At 35.1% G+C, this 27,771-nt stretch overlaps 1 protein-coding gene across 2 annotated transcripts; it reads right to left on the bottom strand.

The window, feature by feature from the left end:
* Positions 1–11,182: 11,182 nt before the first annotated feature.
* On the bottom strand, positions 11,183–27,531 carry LOC132641081 (protein arginine N-methyltransferase 7). Of its 2 annotated transcripts, XR_009582666.1 has the most exons (15): positions 26,754–27,516; positions 24,745–24,979; positions 19,577–19,702; positions 15,865–16,020; positions 15,673–15,791; positions 15,490–15,593; positions 14,773–15,044; positions 14,028–14,258; positions 13,800–13,873; positions 12,645–12,738; positions 12,409–12,558; positions 12,231–12,305; positions 12,045–12,141; positions 11,447–11,882; positions 11,183–11,327 (listed from the first exon to the last, which is right to left on the bottom strand). XR_009582666.1 is itself a non-coding variant. In XM_060357961.1 (14 exons), exons 1-14 carry the CDS (start codon positions 27,074–27,076, stop codon positions 11,746–11,748), a joined length of 2,193 nt encoding a protein of 730 aa, XP_060213944.1. In that variant the 5' UTR covers positions 27,077–27,531; the 3' UTR covers positions 11,405–11,745. The 2 variants fall into 2 exon arrangements, 1 of the variants encoding a protein (XP_060213944.1); XM_060357961.1 differs by lacking the exon at positions 11,183–11,327 and having other exon boundaries at positions 11,405–11,882; positions 26,754–27,531.
* Positions 27,532–27,771: the final 240 nt, after the last annotated feature.

The raw sequence follows: 27,771 nt of genomic DNA on the forward strand, positions 1-27,771 counted from the left end.
AAGTCTCATGGACAAGTTGCAATTCTTTAATAGATGTAGTACAAATTAATAAATTAATAAGGATTCTTATAATCTTGAATTGGAAGTTCTATTAGTAATATTGCAAGTGGATTCAACTAAGATCATTTCTCCAATGACCAATTGACTATTTATAGATAGTGGACTTTTGAATATCTCTGAAAAGACAAACTGCGAAGACGCAAATGGACGCAGCAATTGTGTGTGTTGTTTGACTCGGCCAAACTACTTGTTTGACATTTGGGTAATTACATCATTTTATTTAAAACTTAATTATTGTATTTTTAACGTAAGAATACCTTTCGGATATTATTCAATTGGTGAGAAGAGTTAATATCCGTCATAATATTTTTACAAAGCATAATTATAAAGACGAATTTAAAATTTGAAATTTATGAATTCCTAAAACAATCTCGAGTTGATATACAATAGTAACTAAAATCACAATCAAATATATTCAGTCAGAGAGAAATTATTAAATTCATGTAAACCTAGAACTTACACTATACATAGATTCGCCTCCGGACATTCAGGTATGCCCATAGTAACAAATTTGGAAAGTACACGGACATTGGCAATTCAGTGATTGGTTACCAAAAAGGTATGCCCATGCTCCCAGAGTAACAAATTAGGAAAGTACACGACATTGACAATTTAGTGATTAGTTACCAAAAAAAGGAGGTTATTTGGGTTGAAGTTGTCTTACATGAGTCATAAAAATAGCTAAAGAGGTTTACAAAGATCTTAATATTGAGTCAAGTCAATCGTAAGATTTTGTGTTAGATGTGTATATTCTTTCAGAAGAGACGAGAGTTAAAAAAAAATAAAAATATCTCTCTTAATTAGTCTCTCTATTCAAGTTTACGCGTGACAAAATTAGGTTACAGGTGAATTTTATAGGATGTAGCAACTTGTTTATTTTTATCATTATCTACTCATTGACACGACACATATGAAAGATTTTATACCGGTAATGAAAAGAGTATTTGAGTAATCTATTAAAGTTTTAGTTTTGTCCTCAACTAGTAATTTTTGTTAAAATTTTAAGGCAAATAAAAGCGAAATTAATCAAAATAAGGTGTCTGAATTCGTAGCTGTCATCGAATCACTAAAGCTTCAGCTTGTGTAGCGCAAGCTGCACGTTACCAGACAGATTATGCTTAATTCTCCTTAGTTTCTTGAAGATGTTAAGTAATTATTCTGAATAAATTAAGGTACGTAGGAATATATATTAACATCATGGTTTAATGAGGATATTCGATTATTGCTTGCATGAGGATAATGATCAGAACTCAGAAGGCATCTTCTTTACCTCAACAAAATATGACGAATGGGAATTTTTTTTAGTTCTCAAAACTATGAACAAATCATCGAACTATTAATTATAGAGCATCGATCTTTGATCTTTTCATGTGTATGAATGCCAATAAATAAAAAATACATACATGTACATATATAATAAAGTCCTTTATTTTTTTATTTTGTTTGGGTTTAATATTAATCTTCGGATTTAGCCATTTCATTACTGGAATTTACTTTTTTGGCTGAAAAATTGTCACATGATATTATGTAATTGATGGCCGTTACGTTTTACCATTGTTGGTTTGTTTTAATTAAGTATTGCGATAGTGGTTCCTTGAACATGTTACATTAATTAGGTACCTTTTGTTTCCTTTTCCTTCATTGAGTTCTGATTTTTGAAATAGCATGTGAACATAGTAAATACAAAAGAAAAAAAAAATTTGTTTCGAATTCAAAATATTAGTTTAATAAACAAATTAGAAGAAGCTGAATAAAGAAAGAAGAAATACTATTCCAGAATATTTTATTCCAGTTCAGGATAACATTTAAATTGTAATTAATTTTTAAAAGCTTTCACAAGTACTAAAATTCAGATTGTCACATACTCGTTAAAACTAAATCTTGAAATAGTAACCACTACCGTTGAACTAATAAACTCTTCCTAGTTCCTATTATCCTACTCATTGATAAAGTGGACGCAAGTGTGACAGCATACCATCGTTATCTTAGTACAGTTAAAACTAGTAAGATAACGATGGTCGTGTTATGATTTGTTTTAGATCATAAGTTTCAAAAGTCTCCTTTTTTCTTTAATTCCGTGCCTAGTCAAACTATATCACATAAATTGAAACGGAGGAAATAAAATATTATGATGCGAAAATTTAAACTTATGTCCCGCGAAAAACTTGTCCGGTTAGTGCTAACGTGTTTTGACAAATTGTAGAAGCTCGTGATCTTGGTCTTTGACATATGGGGTGCATGCAATTGACACTGGGAGGTGATCTAGTGGGCTGCTTATGCCTCGTTGGGCTGGATTCTCACGTCATCCACTTCATTGGGCTGCTCGAGCTGTTTCAATTTGAGTCAGTTATATCATGATGGGAAAACTACATATATATATATATATATATATATATATATATATATATATATATATATATATATATATATATATAGTTAAGTAGAAATTTACGAAACGTGACGATAGTTTTTCTTATTTACAAAACATAACGATATATTACGAAACATGACGGATTTTCATATATTTTTCGTTTTTTTATTTTTTTTTTCCAGAAAATATATTTTTTTATATACATTTTTTTAAAAAAACTTTTTTGCTCAAAGGCTTAAAAAATTACCCCAAATTTTTGTGTATGAAAGCTGTATGAAATTTGTATGTATGAACGAAATTTTTAATATAATTTTCATATACAAAATTGTGAGCGAAAACTTTAATCCTTGAATATTGTATGAAAGTTGTTACAATGTTGTTGTAGTTGTATTAATTTTCCAGAAACCTAATATGAATATTATATACAAAAAATGTGAATGAAATTCTAAGTCTTGAGCGAGATATACACATTTCATACCATTCTCTTGCATAAAATTTTGAGTGTAATGTTTAAGCCTTGATCGAGATATACACACTTCATACATTCTTCATATATAAAATTTGAGCGAACTTTTTAAGCCTTGAGTAATATATACACATTTCATACACAAAAATTTGAGCGATTATTTTAAGTCTTGAATGTTGTATACAATGCTATTGTAGTTGTATTAATTTTACAGAAATCTAACATGAACTTTATACACAAAAATGTGAGTGAAATTTTAAGACTTGAGCGAGATACAAATTTCATATTGTTTTCATACACACAATTTTGAGCGGATTTTTAAAGCCTTGAATGAGATATACACATTTCATACATTTTTCATACCGTTTTCATACACTAAATTTTGAGCGAACTTTTTAAGCCTTGAACGAGATATACACATTTCATACATAAAATTTTGAGCGAAAAAAATAAAAAAAATAAAAAATATATTTACAAAAAAAATTAAATAAAAAATATTTTAAGAAAATATTAATTTTTTTTTAAAAGCATGTTTTGTATAGGGTTTGTAATGTTATGTTTTGTAAATATAAAACTATCGTCACGTTTCGTAAATATTTCTCCTTAAGATGTATATATACGTAGTTGTCCCTATCATGATTCATGTACTCCTCCCTATATCATGATTCATGTACTCCCATATTAATTGGCTACTTTTTCTTTTGCAAGCCACTTAAAAAATTATAAATAAAAAATATATTTTACTATCTTACGTCTATCTCTCTCTAATAAATACATTCTAATCAATATTGACTATTTTCAAGAACATTTAATACTAAGGGTAAGATAAGAAAGATTTAATTAATTTTATCTTGATTTTGTAAATGAACAAGTAATTTGAGACATATATTTTTAGTAAGGTATCCAAGTAATATGGGACGGAGGGAGTACTAATTATAGGGAAAAGGATATTGTGTGGCCATTAGAAATTTTAATGGCCCAAGTTTCATGTTAATGCCGCGAAATAGACTTTCGGCCCAAACTGTTGGCGTGAAATAGCCCTGCGGTCCAATCACTACAAGAGATCAGACATTTTTATGGCGATCAAAATTGATGCAAAAGATCACAAAGTCGCCACAAAAGGTCGTTGCATGTACTATTGTTGCTAAAGATTTCTTGTGATGACTCTAGAGAGTCGTCACAACTCACAAGAACTACACATTTTGTGGCGACTAAACTTATCACAATAATGAAACAAATATGCGATGAAAAGAGATTCACAAACGAGAGAAATGAAGAAGAAAGAAGAAGCGGTGGTGGAGGAAATTGAGCCTTCAAGAAATATCACATAACATGTATAATATGTGTACAATAATTGTATAATATGTGTATAATTAGTAAGTGTATATTAATTATACATTTAGTATACACAAATTATACAACAATTGTATATTTTCTATACACATACTGTAGAGATACATATTCTATATAATAATGATCCAGTTTCTATTCGTATATATACAATAGTTATACATATTATATACAATAATGATACAATTTCTATACATTGCTGGAATTAGTTGAAAAAAAGGATACGAAATATAATTATTTTAAAAAAGCTTAAAACTATCTTTTAAACTTTTTGTGCTATCTGGTTGTCAATAGTTTGGGTCGAATGACTATTTATGTCCCTTTCTCCTAAATATATCCTCTCCATTACCTTTTGCTTGCGACTGACACTGCACTATTGCAGTAGCTTCCAAAGCCCATTTTCTGCCACGGCTTTAATTGTTGGTCCTCCTTTTCAAGTCTGTCCACAACAAAAGATTCCCAAATTGCTCTTCCCTTGTGTATATGCCCTTCCCAATTACTTGCATTCGACAGTATCCCTTAACTTCTGATATCTAGTCAGTAATTAACATGAGCCACTTTACCTTTTCAGGACTCTGATGTTCCCAGACTATACACTTCTATTTTGCTATTCATTTTACTGTATTGATTGTTACCCCAAGCAGTAAATTTAAAATTTTAACATGACAGATTCGATTTTAAATTTTTCAAAGCCGAATTTAATGTACTTTTAAATGAAAAACTATGGTTTTCACATAAAAAGCTATATTCTATGTCAAAAGATACTGGACTCGGATGAATTTGGTATCGAAACACAATATCCATCCCTGCGAGCAGACTTATGCTTTTTCCATACTGATCGAGTAATTCTAGTGTTTCTTAGAAGTACGTCCAAATTATATATCTTGGGTAATAGGTGGATTGTGTTCTTAACTTTTGAAAGATAGCATTTTACCTTTAAGCTTTGAATCTGCTTCTTGTTACTTCGAAATGATTCTTAAATGTGCAATATCTGTAGGCTAATAGCAACCTTTTATAAGAATTTCATCTTTACAAAGCCTGTTAATTAAGCTAGTGTACAAATTATGAGTTATCAAATTTCTTATCCTTCGAATATACTCAAACATGCAGAATACGTATATCACAAGACTACAATAATGCAATCTATGAAAGGAAACTAGTTATTGATAAATAGTCAATGTCTTTTGATCATTGATCGTTAGTAAGCTAAGTAAAATTGTGATGATAATGGTTGTTAATAGGCTATAAAATCAGATTTTGAAATTGGAAAGAGTAACATTACATAATGCTAGCTCAAAATATGATTTGATGGTTTTCTAAAACCTCAAAAAGACATGCATGGTTGTGATAATTGGTAGTAATTATTTCAGGAGATTAGTTGATGAGTCAAAGAAATTCTCATATAAAGAAAAAATGACCCTGATCTTGCTATGTGAACTGAAGTAGAATGGTAATATATTAATTTCAAGTATTGTCCACATGAATGATATATCGACACGATCATAAAAGCATCAGCTTATTCTTTGTTTTTTGAATCACACTTTGTTACCGCAAGAAGTGCAAGCATAGAATTCTTATTGACTGTTATAATAATCTTGGACAAGAGGAAAAAGAAACCTATCTATTAAATGGATGAAAAACAAAGAGGATTTAGTTTCCTCACAAGATAAAATTAAATCTGGAACAAAAATTTATACGAGAAGTTCAAGTTTAATTTGACCACAAGTGTATGCTCCATTTATACCTTCCCCAGATGTTCTCTCCTAGATCCCTGTCGTGTGGTTCCACAAATTAACTCAAGCTTTCCAACTTGCTACGTAACATGTCATGTTACATCGAACTAATTAATTTCACTTGTAGTTTTCTGTTTTCTTCAATAAAATGTCTATTTGCTTTTGCAAAATTTGTTTTCTGATTATTAGTCTTATCAAAACTTAATTTTATGCCGAATGAGTAATCGTAATAACTTATAACAACAAAAATTCCTCCCCTCTAAAGTAAAGCTACTTCCGTAGGTTCCTTCTACTCATGGCAACAAGGGTGTCGCATGAATTAAAATGATCGGATTTGAGCGGATTAAATGGGTGAATGAATAAATGATTTTTCCAAAAGTTATTTAAGCTGAAATGAATTGAGTTAAATTGAACTAAAAAGTGGGTCATAGTTCAACCCGTCCAATTCTTACTAAGTTTCGATTTCTTTGTTTGTTCTTTTATAATTTTTAAGTACATAATAAACTATTTCTTTTCTTTATTACGGCTATATATAGCATATCAAACAAAAAAAAAATTGAAAATATTTTGACAAAGTTTTCATGGGTACTCAATTTGGCCTACATACCAATTTAGGTTACGTAGCAACCCAATTTTTAGGAGGGCTAGAATGGCCTAAGCAAATAAATATGCGGGTCACAAATCTGAGTGAATTGGACGGGTCATGTTTTTATGAGCTAAGTTTACCTCCTCTAAGTGTCACATAACTATGTAGTTAAAAATGGAGCAAATGTTAAAAAAATATAAATTGTCTCGTTTAAATTGTTGAAAAAATAACACTTTTATTAGCTTAATTATCAATTTTTTTTTTGTGTAATTCAAGATATTATATATAATACTTAGCATAATACAACAAATCAGTCTGGGGCACAAGTCCCATTCAGGCCAAGGCTGTTATTGTCATTTCTAATAATATTACAAGCCGAAGTATTTCTTTGAAATGTAGTTCCTAAAATGTCTGTCCAAACAACTTCGGCAGCAAACACTGAAGGAACTACCAAAATTTTGATTCTTTCAAAAAGCTTTAGACGTGCCCCTTCTTTTGCCATAAAAACTGCAGCTCTATTTTGCCATCAGCTTTAAACCGCGGCCATATTAAAGTACTCTTCATCCAACACTGTCACAACTCCTAGGCTCTAACTATTTGCTGGCTTTTACCTACCACAAAGTCGTTATTAATGACTTATTATGTGAATTACTCCTCAATGAAACTGTTTGAATTTTTGGAAGTTAGGCGATTGCACTAAAAGAAAAGTCAATAAATTAGCTAAAAGATGCATAGAAACTAACTAAAGAAATCTCCATATTTTAAGCTAATCTGCTTAGCAACTTTATGAAAAAGGACTCACACTTCCCTCAAAGAGGACCTACCAACCTGTTGATCCGTGCAACTATTCAAATGATTGAACAACGCAAATTGCCAATGGCTGTAACTCAGAACCAATCAGAAATACAAATCGTCAAGCAAAGCCCGAAAAATTAGGTAGAAAAGTCACTAAAATTTTAAAAAATAGTTAATTTTGATTTCATAACTTAAAAATTACAATGAATTCACCGACAAAAACCTGAACCTATATCATATTTAACTTTTGAATCTGTCTCTAAACAGCGCAACTACTAAGACTTGAGTTTTGAAGCACAAATGGAAAGAAGAGTTTAAGTTATACAAACGCTGTTAGTATAAAAAAATGTGTATTATTAGGTCACATTTATCTACTGCAACAAGCCAACAAGTACTCTGATTTATTTATAATCCTTTGGATGACCAAATCTGTGCCACTATTGGAATGACTTGAAAAACGCAAATTCCTATAGTTGTAACTTGAACCAATCAGAAGTGCAAATTGCCCGGTTGAAGCCGGGAAATGTACCACAACCCAGTGGAAGATTTTTTATTTTTTTTTTTTTAAAAAAAAATTATTACATAGGAGGTAGGGGAAGATGATTATAATATGAAAATTCGAACCCTCACCAACAAGGTGAAAATTCAGATAGCCAACCAACTGAGCTACTAAATTCCTACACCCAATGGAAGATGTATATGTAATCAACGAAATAAAAACTAGATTCCAAACTCATAATTTTAAAAATATATGAGTTCAACAACAAGAACCTGAATTCATCAAATTTAAATTCTGTATCTGTTTCTTCACATCCGAACTGCTAGGGCCCGTGTCCCAAGTGTTTTGAAGCAGAAATAATGGAACATGAATTGAAAAAGAATGGTAAAGAAAAGAAATAGTTTGAGAAAGAGTATATATAACCATGGTGATAATTACTTAAGTAGTACCAACTCTTACTACATGGAAACAATTAAAGACAAAGGAAGAATCCAACGAGTAATTCAAAGAGTAATCATGGAAAGAGCACGCAAGCTTTCTTCATCTGTCTCCCAGAACTGTGAGTGCCTTACACGTGTCAATCTCTCGTACACAAGCCGAACCGCTCTTTCCCATCGCGTAGTGCTCCGACTAGTAGGGGGTTGAGAATTAAGTGTAATTTGGCTCATTTGGAAGAAAAAAAGCCTCACAGAGTGGATCAAATTAGAGTAAATTTGGTGAAGAGGTTTGAAACTACAAGCTGCTAACCTTATCAGATAAGGGCATAACAAACTTACAATTAGAGGAGTATTTAAACTCCTAGAAGACGCAATCAAATTCAACTTTAAAACAATCAATAAATGTAAACCCATCAACTGTTAGTTATGTCTAATGGATAATATTGTTAAGTGTGAAGAACTGAAGAAAGATTTATGGAGTGACTTTGAAGATGAAAAAATAGTTTTTTAATCAAGAGAAGAGAATATAGTACGAAATATTTTAATGCATTTCTCATTCAAACTTTTGTCAAGTTGCGTAAGACAGTGTTATTTTTAGACAGAGGGCCTGTTTGGTGGTCCCACCTGACAATATCTCTCTAATTGGTGGATGAAATTGTTTGGATATTCTAGGGCCCACGGTTCACTTGTCAGACGATAAGTCCCTCACTCAACTATTACGTGGCACACCTCACACATGATAAAAAATTTCATAACAAGACTGCCGATGTAATGTAGGTAGAGACGAAGTATTTTCTAAGTCAATATCGCATGGTGTACATTTAGATTTAGTGGATGGGAAGTCAACATCAAGCCAACCTTTTGTCTTTCCTCGTAGAGTCCGTTTAGCTTTAACTGATTAAAAATAGCTTTTATGCATTAAATATTACAAAAGATAGAGTGTTAATGTGTTTTTATAAGTAAACAATTACGTTCTTAAATAAAATCGATGAAATTGATAATTAGTGGTTAATATGTTAGATGAAATACTACTAATTTTAATTACCAAAAAATAATTTTTAGGAGAAGTATGGACGATGAAAATAGAATGTCGATAGAATTAAGAGGTTTGCTTCTGGGAAGGTTATTTCAAAAATAACAAAATATATTAGAGATAAAATAATAAAACCTAAAATGAACCAAAAGTGTTTATAAACTGAAAAGCCACAAGTTTGGGGCAATCAACTTATGACTTGTTGATTTTGATTATTGAGTAATGTGCTTATGAATCTTATGATTTTTACCGAACACATAAATAAGCTAAAAAGATAAATTTATAAGTTAGTTTGTCACTTTAAAAACCTATTCAATTAAACACCGTCGTAGTACGCTTATAAATGGCATTGAAAAAACCTCACTAGGAATGAAATTATAGAAATTGTATATCGTTCTTAAAATGTTAAGAAACATCAATACTTGATTACAACAGCCACTTTAGATTACCTCTGCAGTTTCTAACGTTTGCGTATAAATTTGTTATATACTAGCTCTTTAAAGTATGCTATAAAATCGATCTTTTAGGAAAACGTACTCCCAAAAGGGAAAATGAAACTTAGCCAGTGATGATGATATGCTCCAGAACGTTAAAAAGAAAAAGGAAAATTGAAGTTACGTGCATAATAAAAACGTTCGCGAATTGTTACCCCTACGTTTCAACTTATGTGAACCTATTTGATTAGATATAAAATTTAAGAAAGGAGATAAATACTTTTAAACTTGTAATGTTAAATGAGTCACATATATTTTGTGTGACTTTAAATCACTGGATAAAGATAAATTATTTTCAAATATAAAAAGATCTTTCTTTTTGACACGAATTAATAAAAAAATAGATTCACATAAATTAAAAGGGAGGGAGCATTATCCAATTCTAAGTATAAGTGGTAATTGTAGTCCACAAATATCTTATCCATTTAACTGCTTGACAGTAGAAAAAAGATTTTATCTATATCCGTAAATTTGTTGAGTAATAATTTCACGTCATGTTCCTTGGACTTGGATTGGGACAAATATTGGGGCCTAGTTTAAAATATCCTAGGGATTTTTGTTCCTGTATGGGAGACGTGAATGACGGCAATACGGTGTTAACAATTATTTATTCACTATTATGTCTGCTTATCAATAATTCTAGGTTGATTTGGTATTTTAATCTGCAGTTTATGTTCTGTAGGCCCCTTATGGATTACGTTCTCGACCAAGTAGACAATAGGCTCTTTTTGACCAGCTTATTTTCTCCTAAAAATATTAATTTTTTCAATAAATGCTTATTTTTTAAAAAGTGAAGTGTTTTAACCAAATTTTTAAGAAAAAATAAAAGCTTTTAAAGAGTAGCAGAAGTAATTTTTCAAAAACTAAAAAAAATACCTTTAAACCAAAAGCACCTTTTTAAAAAATACTTTTAAGAAAAATACATATAGAAACACTTTTTAAAAGCTTAGTCAAACACTAATTGCTACTCAAAAGTACTTTTTAAATTAATTGATCAAACACAAACTGCTTTTAGTCAAAAGTACTTCTTCAAAAAATATTTTTTAAAATAAATTGTTGTTAGAAGCTTGACCAAACATGCTATTAACCATTTCATTGGCACGAAAATGGAGACATGAAAGTTGAGCCTTCATCTTCCTCCCTAAAACTCAGGTTTCTCTCACTTTGTTATGAGTTAATAAACCACCAAGTTTAAGATCAGGAAGATCAGGCTTTCGCCTCCTTTAAATGGATATGTTAATGCACGTTCGATGAGTATTCTGCAGTGAAATAGGCTAGTGACATGTTATTCTCAAACCACATATATTTGAGCTGAGTAATTATGCCTGAAATATAGGACGCCTGAAATATAGGATATCTGAAGCATGAAATTTAAAGAAACCTCTCTGTTCAAGAGTATCTGTAAATTATCGGTATGAAGTGGCTACTACTTCATGTTTACCTTCTGGCTTCTGGTGGCACCCATATATTGGCAGCTCCGCGTGCAGCAATTCTTTCATCATACTACAAATAGTGTGATGAAGATGACTTGTAAAGTGGCGACATGTATAAAAAGCTTAGGAACAGCAAATTGTCAATCAATGAATTTTAGAAAGCTAGATGAATCCAACCAAATTACAAACCTAGAGACGAACTTCTGCACACAAGACCGCATTTGGATAACAACTTTCTAAAATTCACAATGTAACGCGCGATCAAGGAGTTGCAGCCTCTGCAATATAACAAAGCAAGTACTGCTGGCAGTGAAAACCACTAGAACCCTAACATCCTTGAAGCTGTGGCCTTAGAACTAGGGCTAGACCTTCATTGCAAAAGTATTTATGCCACACAGTGAGGAAAATTACAAAGATCTGGGCTGGATGACATTCGGAAAATTACTCACGTCAGGTCAAATTGGGAAAAGCAACTGATGCGCTCTTGGTTATAAGAAAGCATAATCTACAATGAGGTCACCAGTTGATGGATCAAAAGATGTTTTAATTTCTGCTGAGTGACAATCAGTTGTGACAGCCACGGGCTCCTTCAGAAGCTTTACGCCTTGCTTCCAGTATCTTTGTTCTGAACCAGACAGAAGATCATTAAGTTAATGCAACTTCACGTCAAGGATAAAGGGATAGAGCAAAATTTTCTGAAAAGAAAACAAGAAGCAAGCATTTGACAGCCCAAACAAAATATGTGTCAAGCAATTATCGTCTTGACTGCGACTTCTCAAAGACACACCTGGTCCTGCAGACATGACAATGGACTCTTCTGTATCCATCACCCAGTCAATCCAAAGAACAAATCCATGACATTTTCCACGTGCAGTAAATTCTACCTGCAAAACCCTTAGTTTTGTGAGCTAATGTTGGCAAACTGCCTTTAATGTTAACAGAATCTTGATAGTTTCCATGTAAGACCTGGTACCTTAGCTTTTCCAGAACATAGGCTTATCGGTTTCAAGAAATTGATTTCCATGATGGTAACTATCTCGCTCATTTTCTGCAATTTTCAATCTCAGTTGTATCAACAACAGATTTAAACTTTGTTGCATTAGATAGTCTCGTATGGAGCATTCTTCAGCCTCAGAAATGATGTAAACTACCTTGCTCTCACCACATTGCCAGACTGAAAAAGGGAGAGTCGGATTCTCTTGTCCAGGAGGTAAACCTCCACATGCCCCTAACGTGGAATTGACAACTGAATGATCAAAACCTTCAATATCTTGCAGGCATCGATGACTTCTCCAAAGGTCCTGCAAGAACAGTTTAACATGTCCATCACATGATTTTAAGTCTTTACATGGTTAAAGCATTGAACAGAATGCATCTATGAGCTTACAGGAAGAGACATCGCACAAGCCTTTAGCAATCCTTTGCAAGGCATAATTACTGCGCCTTCTGATAGGATTGGATCCAACAAGCTTCTTTCCTTCCTACAAATGACATCAAGATCAGAATAGATAGTTATAAGTAAATTCCCGTGAAAAGTGTTTCACACTTCTTGCATGTACTTTAATAACCTCCACCCCCACAAAAAGAAGAAGAACGAGCCAGAATAGCAGCAGATAAGAATTGAAGAAACTGGAAAAAGAATTAACGCAAGAGAAGAAAAAGTTATTAAAAAAATAAAAAAAAAGACTAAAAGTAGCTACTCCAGGGAAAATGGTAACGGTTAACAGGTCACACCGTTGCATGTAGTAGTGGTAGTTTCTAGTTTCAGTATCTCCAAATCTGGAGATTGTTTTAGGTCAAATGGCAACCGCTCTATAAATGCAGAGCTCAGTATGACTTGATATTTCATATTTCCTTGATACGGTTAAGTTCATCACCTCCCCAAAACCCGTAACCAAGAGGCCCACAGTGGCCTTTTCCTACTTTACTCTTTTCGTATCCCCAACCTTATAGTTGGAAGTAAAGGTTCTTTAACACTAAGCTTTCACTCCCTTGTCAGCTTAAATCAAGTAAAAAGTACAGAGTTTATCTCACAGCAGCTTCCAAGAAACAAACTAATGCTCATCTAGTAGAAACTGATATATGGTTAGGTGGTGCTTTAGTGCTATTGTGATTCCCATGCGGCTTGCAGGACATGTTGTGCCTATGCGTTCTGATTAGATTCAGGTGGTATTTGGAGCTTGCTGAGGCACTAGCCAAGACTTCCATTACATATACAAACAAAACTTGTAATAAAAAATCCATAGTGTTGATTATATCAGTCCTCTTAAGCTGTATTCACATAAGACATAACTGCTGATCAGCAGTGATGAGATTATCAAAACAGTAGAGCTTGGAAAATCACTAACAAAAGCAAAAGCAAGAAAAACATCACAAGCATTGACCTGAAGAGACCGCATTCTAAGATTGTTGTCAAACAAAAAATTTAAAGCATTCAACATTCAATACTGAATAATCTATCCATACAAGCTCAGAAGAGAATCAACTCAGACATATCAACTCAGTATACTAAAGTCAGAGGATCAAATTACATCATATTTACCAAAATCGCAGATTTTGCCATGGAAGCACACTGCTGTTTCCATAATAGAAAGGTTCTCCAACTAACAAGTCAATCTACAGAGAAACAACAAATCATCAGCATTTGCAAGAAAATGGTATAGCATCAAAGTCACATATCATGGCAAAATATGTTTGAACTTTGAAGAGACAATGAGAAGCGATCTAGGTCGAGGTTCAAGAGAACAAGTGATACATTTGGATTTTCTACCTTTTTCTTACTATTTTGAGAGGTCAACAGTTCACTCATCTTTTGGACTTCTATGTGATCCTTCGAATAACCATTTGAAGCTGCAACAGCTTGCAAATAGTGCGCACCTTTCTCTTGAAATCCTGGAAACAGTGAAAGGACATGAGACCCTTTTGCGAGATGGGCCAGAGCAACAGCCAAAAATATGCTATCATCCACAACAACGCACAAGGAGGGAATTTTCTGCTTCATCTGTAAGAAGCAAAGAAGCATGATTAACTCCAACTGAGTATTTGTACATAAAATCAGTAAATATAGCAAAACAAGCAGTTTTTTTTTTTTTAAGTTTTTTTATTAGATAGGGGGTAGGGGAAGGGGATTACAACGTGGGGATTCGAACACTCACCAACAAGGTGAAAGCTCAGGTAGCCAACCAACTGAGCTACTAGATCCCTACAGCAAAACAAGCAGTCGGTTCCCTCTAAGAGATAATAACATGCATGATTGTAATTATGAGCAGGTTTTCATTGGCTTCGATTCATATCAGTAAGCAGGGAAAATCTGAAAGCACATGGCTTCGGTCCATCAAAAGCAAACAAGGATATGATAACCAGCATCAATTGCAAACATCCCAACAGGTTTCATTGTTAGTGTCGGAGTTAAGGTTCACAGTGCCCAATTCTAAAGAACACTACACTTAATGAATGCACATGTACAAACATTCCTTTGGTATAGGTGGTTCCAAGGAATAGATGTGAAAACTTACTGCATTTTTAATAGCTTTTAGCATTGAGCATCGCCAACTGACATCACCGTATAATGCAATTTTTTCTGGCGACAAAGTGATTTGGTACTTCTGAGTACTGAGCTCACTTTGTCCAAGTTTCAGGTTCTGGGGCAAAGTCTTCATTTCATATGAGATGCTAGTATCAGTGTGAGCAGCAAGCAAATTAACTTCTTCATCCTTTAATAAAGACAATCCTTTCTTTGGGATGAACCAAACACACTGTTTCCAATGGTCACACCAGTTGTCACAACCTATAACATACAGACAAAAACATAAATAAGGAATTATGTTTAACTGTGATATTAGAAAGCCTGTTACTTAGCTTTCCATTTATAGACATGTGAAAGATACCAACGGCAAATATAATAATGTGAAAGAATACTCCTTGGTTACACAAACAGCTTTTTAAAGTAAAACATTAACCAGGAAGTGGAGTAGGGAACTCTATACAACAATGTTAAAAGAATAACTTTTTTCTTTTGAGGTTGGGCAACTAAAAGTATTAGGAAGGATCGCTATAAAGTTTCATAATGAATCCCCTTCTCCAACTGTTTGTCACCACAGACAGCACACTTAACATGAATGTTGTTTAAATCCATAAGTGAAATAGCATCCAGTTCTATCCAAATTGCCTCTAGAAACTACAAAAATATTGCCCTCTGGTAAAAAAAGGAAAAACATAGATACTCCACTCACAGCTATTGGATGCATTTAGTCCTTCCACGTTAGATGGACGACTTATCCATTTTGGTGCAGTGGAGTAGAAGACAGTGCCTTTTTCATCAAGCTGGAGCAACCACCTAAAAAGAAACTAAGTGATATCAATGTTTCACATAAGAATGTGAGAGAACACAATCCGTTCAGCAACAAAATAAATACCATGAGATTATAGCATGAACAGTGCCAGTATCAGTAGCTTTTACACTCAGTTCAGTTTCGCGATGACTATCTGGCCTTCTCCAAAAGTCAAAGTCAAATACTTTGAAGGGTTCTGATAGCTGTAGAAATTGAAGTGAGGGGTATTTCAGAAGTTGTCAATATTGACACATCTTTTATACAGAAGTACTTTACCAATTTGATGTTTTCATCACAATGCATGGGAAATTGTTGGCGTTTGACACATAAAGCTGCATCCATTTCCTCTGGAACAAGATGAATTTCATCTAGTACTCCTTTTTCATTGTTAAACAAATCGTGCAGCTTCCACAAATCAGTGCTTTCTACCAGCTGAAAGACGAGTTGGGGAAAAAAACTGATTTACACACAGACAGAAATCACAAATCATTTGGAATACCATCCCTCAAGCTATATGGTGGACGGTTTGGCTTGAAAGAAATGACAGAATTTTCGAAGGCCATAGGAAAAATGTAGTCTTAAGCAAAGATGTCTTATTTTGGTAGCTTTTTGGTGCAACCTGCTTATTGTCATTGTTTTAAAAGGCAGTGTCAGGACTCGCCCCGGGGCTCGCCTCGGGGCAGGGCAGTGGCAAAACGCCCTGGGGCTAACGTGCGGGGCTTAGTTCCTATGAGGCTTACGTCCTAAGCACCCAACCGTACGCCTAACGCCCAACGCCCAGGGCTCGCCTAACCGTTCTTACACAAATTATATTTTAAATTCCTTAATTAAAATCATTCACCCTCATAATTGTTTAACAAAATAATGATACTTAATAGTTTTTCATCTATAGAAATAGAAGATTGGGTGTAACTCATATAACAAGTCGTAGTATTGGATATTTACTATTTGAGAACGTCGTGAGGGTGAATATCACTTAATTTTTTTTTAAAAAACACATAGCGGAATTGTACATTTTCACTTGTCATTGGTCATAAGTCCTATGTATCAGAATTATCATATAATTTTATTTTTTGTTCATGAAGAAGTTATGTTTTAATTGTAATATTGATAAATTTTATTGATTATTTGCTTATAGAAAGATAAAATGAATAGTATGATAGTAATAGTGTTTTAAGAAACCCTCAGGGGTTGGCCTTGAGCCTTGGGGTGCTCCCTTTCAAGGTCTCAAGTTCGAAACCCACTGGGTGCAAACAATTTCTGAGGGCCATCGGACTGGGGTAAAACCCTGAATTACCCGTGGTGCACTTGCGGAAAACTCCTTGCCGAGGGCCTGTGCACCCCCGGGATTAGTCGGGGCTCAAAGAGACCCGGACACCCGGTGCTTAATCAAAAAAAAAAAAAAAAAGTGTTTTAAGAAACTGTGTTTTTTTCCGTGTTTGAAAGTTAAAATGTTAGAATTGATTTGCATTTCATAATAGCTTTTATTTCATTGTATTGTTTATACTTGTAAAATTATGTTATATATAATTACAAGTTATAAGCGGTGTATAATGGATTGTTTTGATCATTTTTTTGTGAGGATCAAGCGCGCGCGCGCTCACACACACACACACACACATATACATACATATATATATATATCATTTATTTACAGTTTTCTTTTATTTTTTTATGCAATTTTATCTATTTAAATATATTTATTGTAATTATATTATTTTAAGAAATACTAAAAATTAAATACCCATGGGGCTTACGCCCCGTGCCTCGGGGCTTACGCATCGTCGAGGCGTATGTAAAACGCCCCGCCTTTTAAAACACTGGTTCTTGTACAGGATGCAGATGCAATTTTAGATATAATTCGGGATCTGCACGATCTATAGTTAGGTTTTATCGCACTGGCTTAGTGCAAGCTTTCTGTATACGACAGTTTATGGCCTTGTTTATGAAATGAAATACATTTACTTGATCAAAAAAAAAATGATTTCCAACCACAAGACCACAGGGTTTGGAACATATACTACTAATTTTAGTCCATCACAACCAAGTAACATTATGGCAGACAAGTTATTACTCATTAGCTAAGTTTAGTAAATATAAAGATTAACCCTCTGTTTGGATGGTTGTTTCACGTGGTTCATTAATGTACAGTATGGTATGGTACAGTATGGTGTTGTATTGTATTGTACTGTATTAATGAACACAATGTTTGGATAGACTGTATCGTTTGTTGTGGTTTAATAACATTTGTATTGTTTGTTTTGACTGTATGGTACTGTATAATAACTTGTAAGTTTACTAAAATAAACTTAACTCTTAATTAGAAATTAGTTTATATATATTAATAAAACTCAGGTAAAGAACAAAACAGGAACTTTAAAAAATAAGTAGGTAGTGAGTGGGAGTGGTGGAGGGGTGGGTGGTGTGAGGTGGGTGGTTGTCGGATGAAGGTGGGGTAGTGGGTGGTAAGGTGGGGGTGGGGGTGGGCGGTGGTGAGGGGTAGTGGGTGGCGGTGGTGGAGGAGTGGGTGGTTGGGGGATGAGGGTGGGGATAGTGGGTGGTAGGTGGGGATGAGTGGTTGTGGGGTGGGGGTTAGGGGGTGGTGAGGGGTAGTGGGTGGTGGTTGGGGTGGTGGGGGTGGGTGGCAGAGGAGTAGGGTAGTTGGGAGTGGGGGTGGGGTGGGTGGTAGGGTGAAGGTGTGGTGGGAGTGAGTGGCGGGGGTGAGGTAGGGGTGAGTGGTAGGGTGGGGTGGATGGTAGAGGGTGGGGCAGGGGTGAGTGGTAGCGTGGGGGTGGGGTGGGGTGGATGGTGGAGGGTGGGGTATAATGGAGAAATGAAATACATAACCACGGAAAAACCACCAAATCCGTGGTTACAAAAATTGAAACTTTTCATGGTTATATAACCATGGGACCAACCACGGGTTTACAACACCATACCACATAATTTTAAGAACAATAGAAATAAACATGGTTTCATAGAAAACCATACATTAATGAACCACGGGAAACCACCATCCAAACAGGGGGTAAAGGGAATATCTGATTAGTTTATAGATCTGAAGTGCGATTTAAAGAAATGTATTCATGATGAGTTTATCCAAAATTTACTGAGAAGCACTTGCAACTGCACCTGAATTTAAGTTGATGCAAAAATAGTGAACCCAGCCTGACAATCAGGATATACAAGTTACTTAAATGACAGCGGGCTAAAGGATAAACTTTTGTTTTCATGGCCCACCCAAAACAGAACTAATGGTTTTTGAGTGAGGATGAATAACCAGCCAGCTATGGAAAATCAGAGGTAGAAGCTGAACACCCAGCAACCAGAGGGCCCTGACCCAACCCAATCGGTAGAACAACTGGTACATAAATTATTATTTTTCTGATAATGTAAACCAGAATTTTCTTTTATAGTGACAGTATTGCATAGTACGAGCTCTTCTTTTTCTTTCTATTCATCTATATGGTATCCTATTATTCACATCTCTAACTTGAGGTAAAAAGAATTGCACAATGTAAAAGTTCTGATTTTAAAGCGAAATAATCCACATCTGCCATTAGAAATTAATAGGCGATACAGTTAGGATTCTTGGCAGATTATCTGATGTTCCATTGTCTTTTTACTGCATTTCACAATTGTACAATGTCATTTATTTATTTTTTGATATTTTATCAGGATAATGCAACAATGTTATTATAGATGACTATTTTCTTTTTCAGTTACTCTTCGGATACTTTGAAGTTTTCTCTTGCTTTAAGATGGTGGTTTATGAAATTACTCATTATTTTCAGCGCATAGACTACTCATCTAGTAAGGCATTGTTCTTCTGACTCCCCATTGACCAGGAGCCCCTTTGTTGGGTCTATGTCATAACCATGTAATGCAGAGCTAGTCCTAAGAACGAGTAAATCAAAGCAACTACAAGAAGTAAATTAAGCTTACAATCAGCAACGAATACTTAAATATAATAACCTTGGTCAAACACCTGACCATATATCGTTGCTCGGTAAGGCACTGTTTTTGGATTGTCTGTCAGTAGCTTGTCATGAGCATGCTGCAGAGTTGGAATTAAGCCTTCTCCCAAAAGCTCAGAGTCGAGTATTTCACTGACCTGAATTGAACAGTAAACGATTATCAAGCACTTATGCAACGATGTCGCACCCTTGGTTAACAATCAACCATTCAATCTTTTTAATATTAATAAAACACACCGGATGTGCAGCATGAATCTCCCTTAAAAAAGGTGTTCAGGAAAGGAGGAAAACCATGAACCCACATGAAAAACACTCAAAACAAACGTATTATATCTGAACATAAACCATGCAGTTTGAAAAGAAAATCAAACTAAATTACTTGGTTGTATTTTGATTGAAAGTAAGCAAAACCGCCAAACGGTTTACCCAAACAAAAATGATCTCCATGATATTTCGAACTGTTTATGTCAAATAAAGTACTTCCTTGTCTCATCGTTAGTGTCCAATTTAACAGTGAGTCTATAGGTAGACTTGAATTTATTTAACAATTTAAGAAGCAAGCCCTTAGGTCCGAGGAAATGTTATTTTCTGGAAGTCAGAATTTATGTTAAAGTAGATCCTGTGTAATTTTCGAAGCATAAAAAATATTAGCATCACTTATCAAGTAATAGTAGTGAAGAGAAAGTCTTTGTTGAAAGAAAACAGGCACCAGACCCCATTTAGGCTAAGAAGGAAGACAAGATTTTAGTTCCCCCGACAATGGGTGTAGCTTAATATATGGCAAGAGAGGTCAATTTTTAAAAATTGAACTTATGATAAGGTTCTTCTATATCCCAACTACAAGAAGAGAGGAACAACTCAAGCATCAAATACATTCACCCAAGACTGAGAAAGAGAAGAAACCAAAGGGGGAAGGGGAAAGGAAAAGGCTAATCAGTGGGGTCAATTATGATAAAAAGACCCAACTTTTACCGGGAACGGCGCAGGTCCTATCACTCTAGTTCTGGATGAAACTCAAAATTTTGAGTAGGAATGTGCAGGGGGCGAATGACAGAAGGAAAAGGAATATAATAAATGACTTGATTCGAAAGTGGAAGGTCGATGTCATGTGTTTGCAAGAAACTAAAATTCAAGATTGGCCAGACGGTGATGTGTATCAATTATGGGGTAATAGATGGGCTGATTGGGCTGAATTAAAAGCAAGTGGCAGTAGGGGTGGGATCATTGTAGCCTGGGACAAGAGGCTATGGAACAATGTGGGGAACTTGCAAAGCATCTACTCCATTTCCTGTATGCTTGAAAGCACACAAGAAGATTTTAGATGGTGTTTCACAGGTATTTACGGGCCCCATACAAACCTAGAAAGGGAAGAAATGTGGAATGAAATTGCAGGAGTCAGAGGGCTATGGGATGGGCACTGGGTGCTCAGAGGAGACTTTAATGTCTGTAGATTTGAGGGCGAAAAACTTAATTGCACAAGGAGGTCTAAGGGCATGATAACTTTCTCAGAAACAATCCAGGATTTGTGCTTGATAGACTTGCCTCTTCATGGTGCAAGTTATACCTGGTCAAGAGGTGAAAACTGTTCTCAAGCCTCTAGAATCGACAAATTCCTCATCTCTCCTGAATGGGATGAATCCTTCAAGACAGTGAAACAGTTAGCATATCCTAGAGTAATTTCTGATCATAAGCCCATCATGCTGGAAAATGGGGAGCGGGATGCTAGCCCCTCCTATTTTAAATTTGAAAATATGTGGCTACAATCAGAAGAGTTCATGGAGAAACTAAAAGGATGGTGGCAGAGTTATTCATTCACTGGCAGTGCAGATTACATTCTCTTACAAAAGCTAAAAAGTTTGAAGAAAGACATAACAACTTGGAACAGGGAGGAATATGGGAAGATAGAGACCCAAAGGTCTAAAGCCTTGGCAGAGCTTTTAGCACTTGAACAGGACCAGGAAAGGAGAAATCTCACTCAACAAGAGATCATTCAAATGGTGAACCTAAAAGTTGAGCTACAGCAAATAGCAAGTGCAGAAGAGGTCTCATGGAGACAAAAATCTAGATGCCTCTGGCTTAAGGAGGGGGATAAGAATACCAAGTATTTTCACAAAATAGCAAACTCTCACAGAAGATTCAATTCCATTGACAAACTACAAGTGGGAGATGAAATTATTGAGGACAAAGAGCAGATAAAAAAAGAGATACTGGACTTCTATGAGGGGCTTTACTTTGAGCAAGAGAATTGGAGACCTTCTGCAAACTTTGAAGGTATAGCCACTATAACAGAGGAGGAGAATCTCAGCTTGGAGGCAATATTTGAAGAAGAAGAGCTTCTAGCTGCTATTAAGGCATGTGCACCAGACAAGGCACCTAGTCCGGATGGATACACAATGGCCTTCTATCAAAAGGCATGGGAGTCCATTAAAAAGGATATCATGGGGGCCCTTTCACATTATCATCAACATTGTTGGATGGTGAGGTCATGCAATGCCTCTTCCATTGCTCTCATTCCTAAGAAGAAAGGTGCCATGGAACTCAAAGACTATAGGCCAATTAGTCTTATTGGAAGCATATACAAAATAGTAGCCAAAATTTTGGCTGAAAGGCTCAAACCAGTGATGGGAAAGCTAGTGTCAAATCAACAGAATGCCTTCATAAAAGACAGGCAGATCACTGATGCATCAATGATAGCTAATGAAGTTTTGGATTGGAAGCTGAAGAAGGGAGGAGCAGGAATTCTTTGTAAACTGGATTTGGAGAAAGCATTTGACCAACTCAATTGGTCATACCTAATCTCAGTTCTAAGGCAAATGGGGTTTGGTAGCAAATGGATCAAGTGGATCAATTTTAACATCTCAACAGTGAAGTACTCTGTCCTAGTCAACAGAAGCCCGGTTGGCTTTTTCTCCCCTCAAAGAGGCTTACGGCAGGGAGATCCTCTCTCTCCTTTCCTTTTCATTCTTGCTATGGAAGGACTAAGCAGACTACTAGACACAGCAAAGCATATGCAATGGATCAGAGGCTTTGATGTGGGTGTCGGGGACACAATCAACATCTCCCACCTACTGTATGCCGATGACACACTGATCTTCTGTGGTGCAGACAGAGATCAGGTGCTCTATTTAAATCTAACCCTTCTTATTTTTGAAGCTCTTTCAGGTCTGCATATTAACATGCACAAAAGTGTGATTTATCCAGTCAATGAAGTGCTAAACCTAGAGGAGTTAGCAGGAATTCTGGGTTGCAGCACTGGCACATTTCCTACCACATATTTGGGCCTCCCATTGGGTGCAAAATACAAGTCTACTGCTATATGGGATGGAGTGGTGGAAAATTTGAGAAGAAGTTAGCTTCCTGGCAAATGCAATACCTCTCCATGGGAGGCAGACTCACTCTAATCAGTAGTGTCCTGGATAGCATTCCCACTTACTATATGTCACTATACCCTATGCCAACAAAAGTGCTGGAACAGTTGGATAGAATAAGAAGGAATTTTCTCTGGGAAGGTAATAGCAGTGAGCACAAGTTCCATTTAGTAAAGTGGGAAAAGATTATTATGCCAAAGCATCAAGGTGGTTTGGGAATCAAAGATCTGGCAGCCCATAACAAGTGTCTTTTGATGAAGTGGCTCTGGAGATACACATAAGCATGGTTCTCAAGGCAGCTGGTGCACCAAACTAACCAGTGCACCACATGGGGTAGGAGTTTGGAAGCATATATGCAGGCTATGGGGAGAGTTCTCAGAAAATCATCACTTCTTGGCAGGCAATGGTCAGCGAATCAGGTTCTGGAAGGACAAATGACTGGGAAACTCAACCTTAAGACATGACTATCCTGCTATTTTTCAGATTGCTTGTCATCCTGACTCTATCATCACTCAAAACAAGATTGGGCACATCTGGAACATCACACTGAGGAGGAATCTTCAAGACTGGGAGGTTGAAGATCTAGTCAGGCTTCTAGCCACACTGAACGACATCCTACTAAATGAGCATATCACAGACAAGTTCAAATGGGGAGATGCAAGTGACGACAAATACACTGTGAGGAAAGGATATAAAATGATTATGGAACAAAATGGAGTTACTGATTTCTGGCCTTGGAAACTAATCTGGAAAACCAAACTGCCCCCCAGGGTCATCTGTTTTAGCTGGACTGCTCTTTATGAGGCATGCTTGACCCTGGACAACCTTATGAAAAGGGAAATTCATATGGCTAATAGATGTTACGTGTGTCACAGGAAGGCAGAAACCAACAACCATCTGTTTCTGCATTGTAGATTTGCATCATATTTTTGGAACATGTTCTGTTCACTTTTTGGAATCAGTTGGGTTATGCTTCATACCATCAAGAATGCTATCAAGTGTTGGAGCAGCTCGAGGGTTGATAACACCATCAAGAACATTTGGAGAATGATACCTGCTGCAATTTTTTGGAGCATATGGAAGGAGAGGAATAGAAGATGCTTTGATGGATTATCAACCCCAACACCAACCTTGAAAGCAAACTGCCTTTTGTATTTATTTAGTTGGACAAATGTCTCCCCTGTAGATTCACCTGAAAACTTTTTGGACTTTGTTAGCTCACTGTATTTAAGATAGTTTGTTTTGACTGTAGAAAGCTAACAAGGTGATTTTTGCTTTTTGATGCTACTAGGTAGCTCTAACTTTACCTGTAATTTGCATCTTCTTGATGCCTGATGCTAATGATAACAATTATTTCATCAAAAAAAAAAAAAATAGGGGAGCAACAAAAAGAAATTAAAAGTTGTACATGAAGCCTCAAACTCGTCCAAAGTTAGAAACCAATACACAAGTAAAAACAAAATATATTCACATGAGGACACAAAAAATTAACTTCGGAAAATGTTGTTGCATTTTAACCATTCAAACCACCAGCTAAACTCAATGGTTTTACTCTCTGGTTCTATTTTAGGTTCTCTCATGCACTATTACGGACATGAAAATAATGATCAAAATCGGACTCAATTGTCAACTGCCCCAATCAGAAATAGGATTGACTACATCTCTTTTTAATTCAAGAGTTCTTATGTGTTTCCATATAGATATGGAAACAGAATGGAAATATTCTATACAACTATTACAACTTTCAACAATTCAAATTTATTTTATTATTAAATATTAAAAAGTAAATAAGAAAAGGCTAGTGTACTCACAAGCACGTCTGCCCGTGAAGGCATGTCCACACCAACTTCTAGTTCATCTGACCTCTTGTTAATGATGCGGATTTTTCTCTGCATGCCATTAGCATGCAAAACTTTCCGCATCAATTTTACCATAGGAAGATATGACTCACACGCGGTAACCATCCCCTTAGAGCCCGAATTCTCCACTGAATCTCCAGAACCCATTGCTCGGGCTGCCATCATAGATAGTAAACCAGTTCCCGCTCTGCAATTTGTATTATGGACCAGAATCTAATATATAAATATGCTGACTCCCAAGTAAACACCATACATCCATGATCCATTCGTGACAAGTCTTAAGATCTACTTAATTTTGTCAAAAATTTTATCAACAGTAAGTCATAATTTATATAGACCAAGCTTTTGTCACCTTTTTCCTTATTTCAATCAGCTGCTCTTACATTCAATCAGCTGCTGTTACTTTACATATTACTATGGCATATATTTTCTTTCATCTATTATCATCTTAAGCCAATTATTTGGTGTTTCCCTTTCAGTTTTGTTGCTAATTTCTAATTCTGAAGAAGCTGAAACGATAAAGAGCTTAAAACTCTGTTTAATTCTTCATTTTCTGATGATCCCATTTTTATAAATAAAGGGACTTTTGTGCATAGCTAAATTAAGGGTGCTTACAGTGTGCATGAAGTATTTTTCTTGAAAAATGTTTAACCTTGGGAATCATCATTTACTGGATCATTTTAAACGTAGCTGGCTTATAGTAAAGATACAATGTGGAAGATAAAGTATGTTCATAGCATTTCTAGGGACTCTTTTCTAGTTATATATGTATTAGAAGCTGGCAACAAGGAAGCAAATCATATGAAGTAACAGTCGGGACAGTCTCATTTTTCCTATTTATCTTAGAGATAACATCTTCAACAACACAGTAATTTAACTTCCGAAAATGATTTCGTAAACGAAAATACTCCCTCCGTCCATGTTTGACTTGGCACACCCCTTAAGAAACAATAAATAAAATGATAAGTTTTACCGTATCACCCCTAATTATTATAAGTCAATCTCACTCATTGGACAATGAATTGCTAATATCTACTATGAGTACTTAATAATAAGGATAAAACAGGTATAAAATGGTAAAACAGGTATAAAATGGTAAATTATACTCCCTCAGTCCATTTTTACTTGACCTGTATAATAAAAATAGTTGTCCATTTTTACTTGTCCGGATTGAAAACCAAGAGATAATTTACCATTTCATACCTATTTTATCCTTATTAGTATTAATTATTGGGTTAAAAAGTTCAAGGAATTCTTAGTAGATGCACAACTTTTAAAGTATGTTTGATTGATTTTAACCATTAGATGACTTAGTACTCCCTCTTTCCATTTTTACTTGTCATGTATTAACTTGACACGCCTATTAAGAAACCAAAAATAGAATAACAATTTTACTATATCACCCTTACCTAATTATTGCTAAGTAACCTATTGATTGAAATCAATAAAACATACTTCAAAAGCTGGGTAGCCACTAAGAATTCCTTGAACTTGCCAGTTGTCAACCCAATAATTAATAATAAGGGCAAAAAATAGGTATGAAATGATAAATTATCTCTTGGTTTTTCTTCAAACTGGACAAGTAAAATGGACGGAGGGAGTAATAGCAAAATTGTCACTATATTTATGACTCCTTAACTGGTGTGCCAAGTCAATACAGTACAAGTAAAAATAGACAGAGGGAGCAATGGTAAAATTGTCATTATATTTATGGCTCCTTAACTGGTGTGCCAAGTCAACACAGTACAAGTAAAAATAGACGGAGGGAGCAATGGTAAAATTGTCATTATATTTATGAGTCCTTAACTGGTGTGCCAAGTTAATACTGGACAAGTAAAAATGGATGGAGAGAGTATCTTAATTTTCTAAATTAGACAAGTAAAAGTACACATCTATTTTATTTTTAGTATCGTGGACAAGTAAAAGTGGACGGAGGGGTATTAAATGTAGTGAATACCCACCCAATATCGAGAACATGGCAAGGCTTGGTTATGGTCTTATCAATGGCTTCCCTATAAGCTTTATTCCTTGGAGTATCATTTAGCATATCCAGGTAGGAAGTATTAGCAAGAAGTTGTTTTGTAGCATCATCTCCAGAAGTAGCTTCGTGTTCTTCAATGATGACCCATTCGGAGTTTCCGGTAAGCGGGTCGACTTTGAGCTGGAACATTCTTGACCCGCAACTACTCATGCTTCGGATAATGAAGGAAGATTTTCGACTAGTATTGTTTAAGGAACGGAGAAACAATTTGGGGTTTAGGGTTTTACAGAAAAGGCACTGCATAGGTGTTTTGTGGACTATGAACAAGTATTTTGGACGGTGTGTGTATATCGAAAACAAAAAAACACTTATCAGTTTCCAAATTTTAGATAAATCCAAAATAATACCTCAAGTTTGGACAGTAACTTATAATCAACAATAACATACTGAGCGTAAAAAATATGATATCTGGGCCTAATTCAAATTAAAAAGCTAGCTAGTATTGCTAAGTCTATATAAGCAAACTATCGACACATCCATTCTAAAATTTGGAAAAGTAATGCATTGAAAATAAAAAACGGAGAAACTAAGAATTATTACAGACGGCTCCTAAACAATTCAATTCCTAAAAGATTAAGTCTTAAGAGTGAATGCACAAATACAGATTGTGGAGCTCCAATAACTAGCTAGTTAATGTGCCACATTGTTGGCCTCTCTCAGTAGATGTGGTGTATGATAGGGTGATCCATTGCCCTGAGTAAAAACCTGCAGTCATATAGTAAATTTAAAATGAGTGATGTTGTTGTTGGATTTCTGGGTGATAGTATTGGGGTTAATACATGTGAGTAAATCTCGATGATACAAGGATAAAAATTCTTGGTGAGTGTTAAATCCAAACCTTCAAGTACCACTATCACTCATAAGAAGCAGTGAGATAAATTTGTTTCCTTGGAAGATTTTTCTTTCTAGAAATATTTTCCTCCATTTCCTAATCTCTA

The sequence above is a fragment of the Lycium barbarum genome, chromosome 1 (assembly GCF_019175385.1).
Source record: "Lycium barbarum isolate Lr01 chromosome 1, ASM1917538v2, whole genome shotgun sequence".
NCBI classification, from domain to species: domain Eukaryota; kingdom Viridiplantae; phylum Streptophyta; class Magnoliopsida; order Solanales; family Solanaceae; genus Lycium; species Lycium barbarum.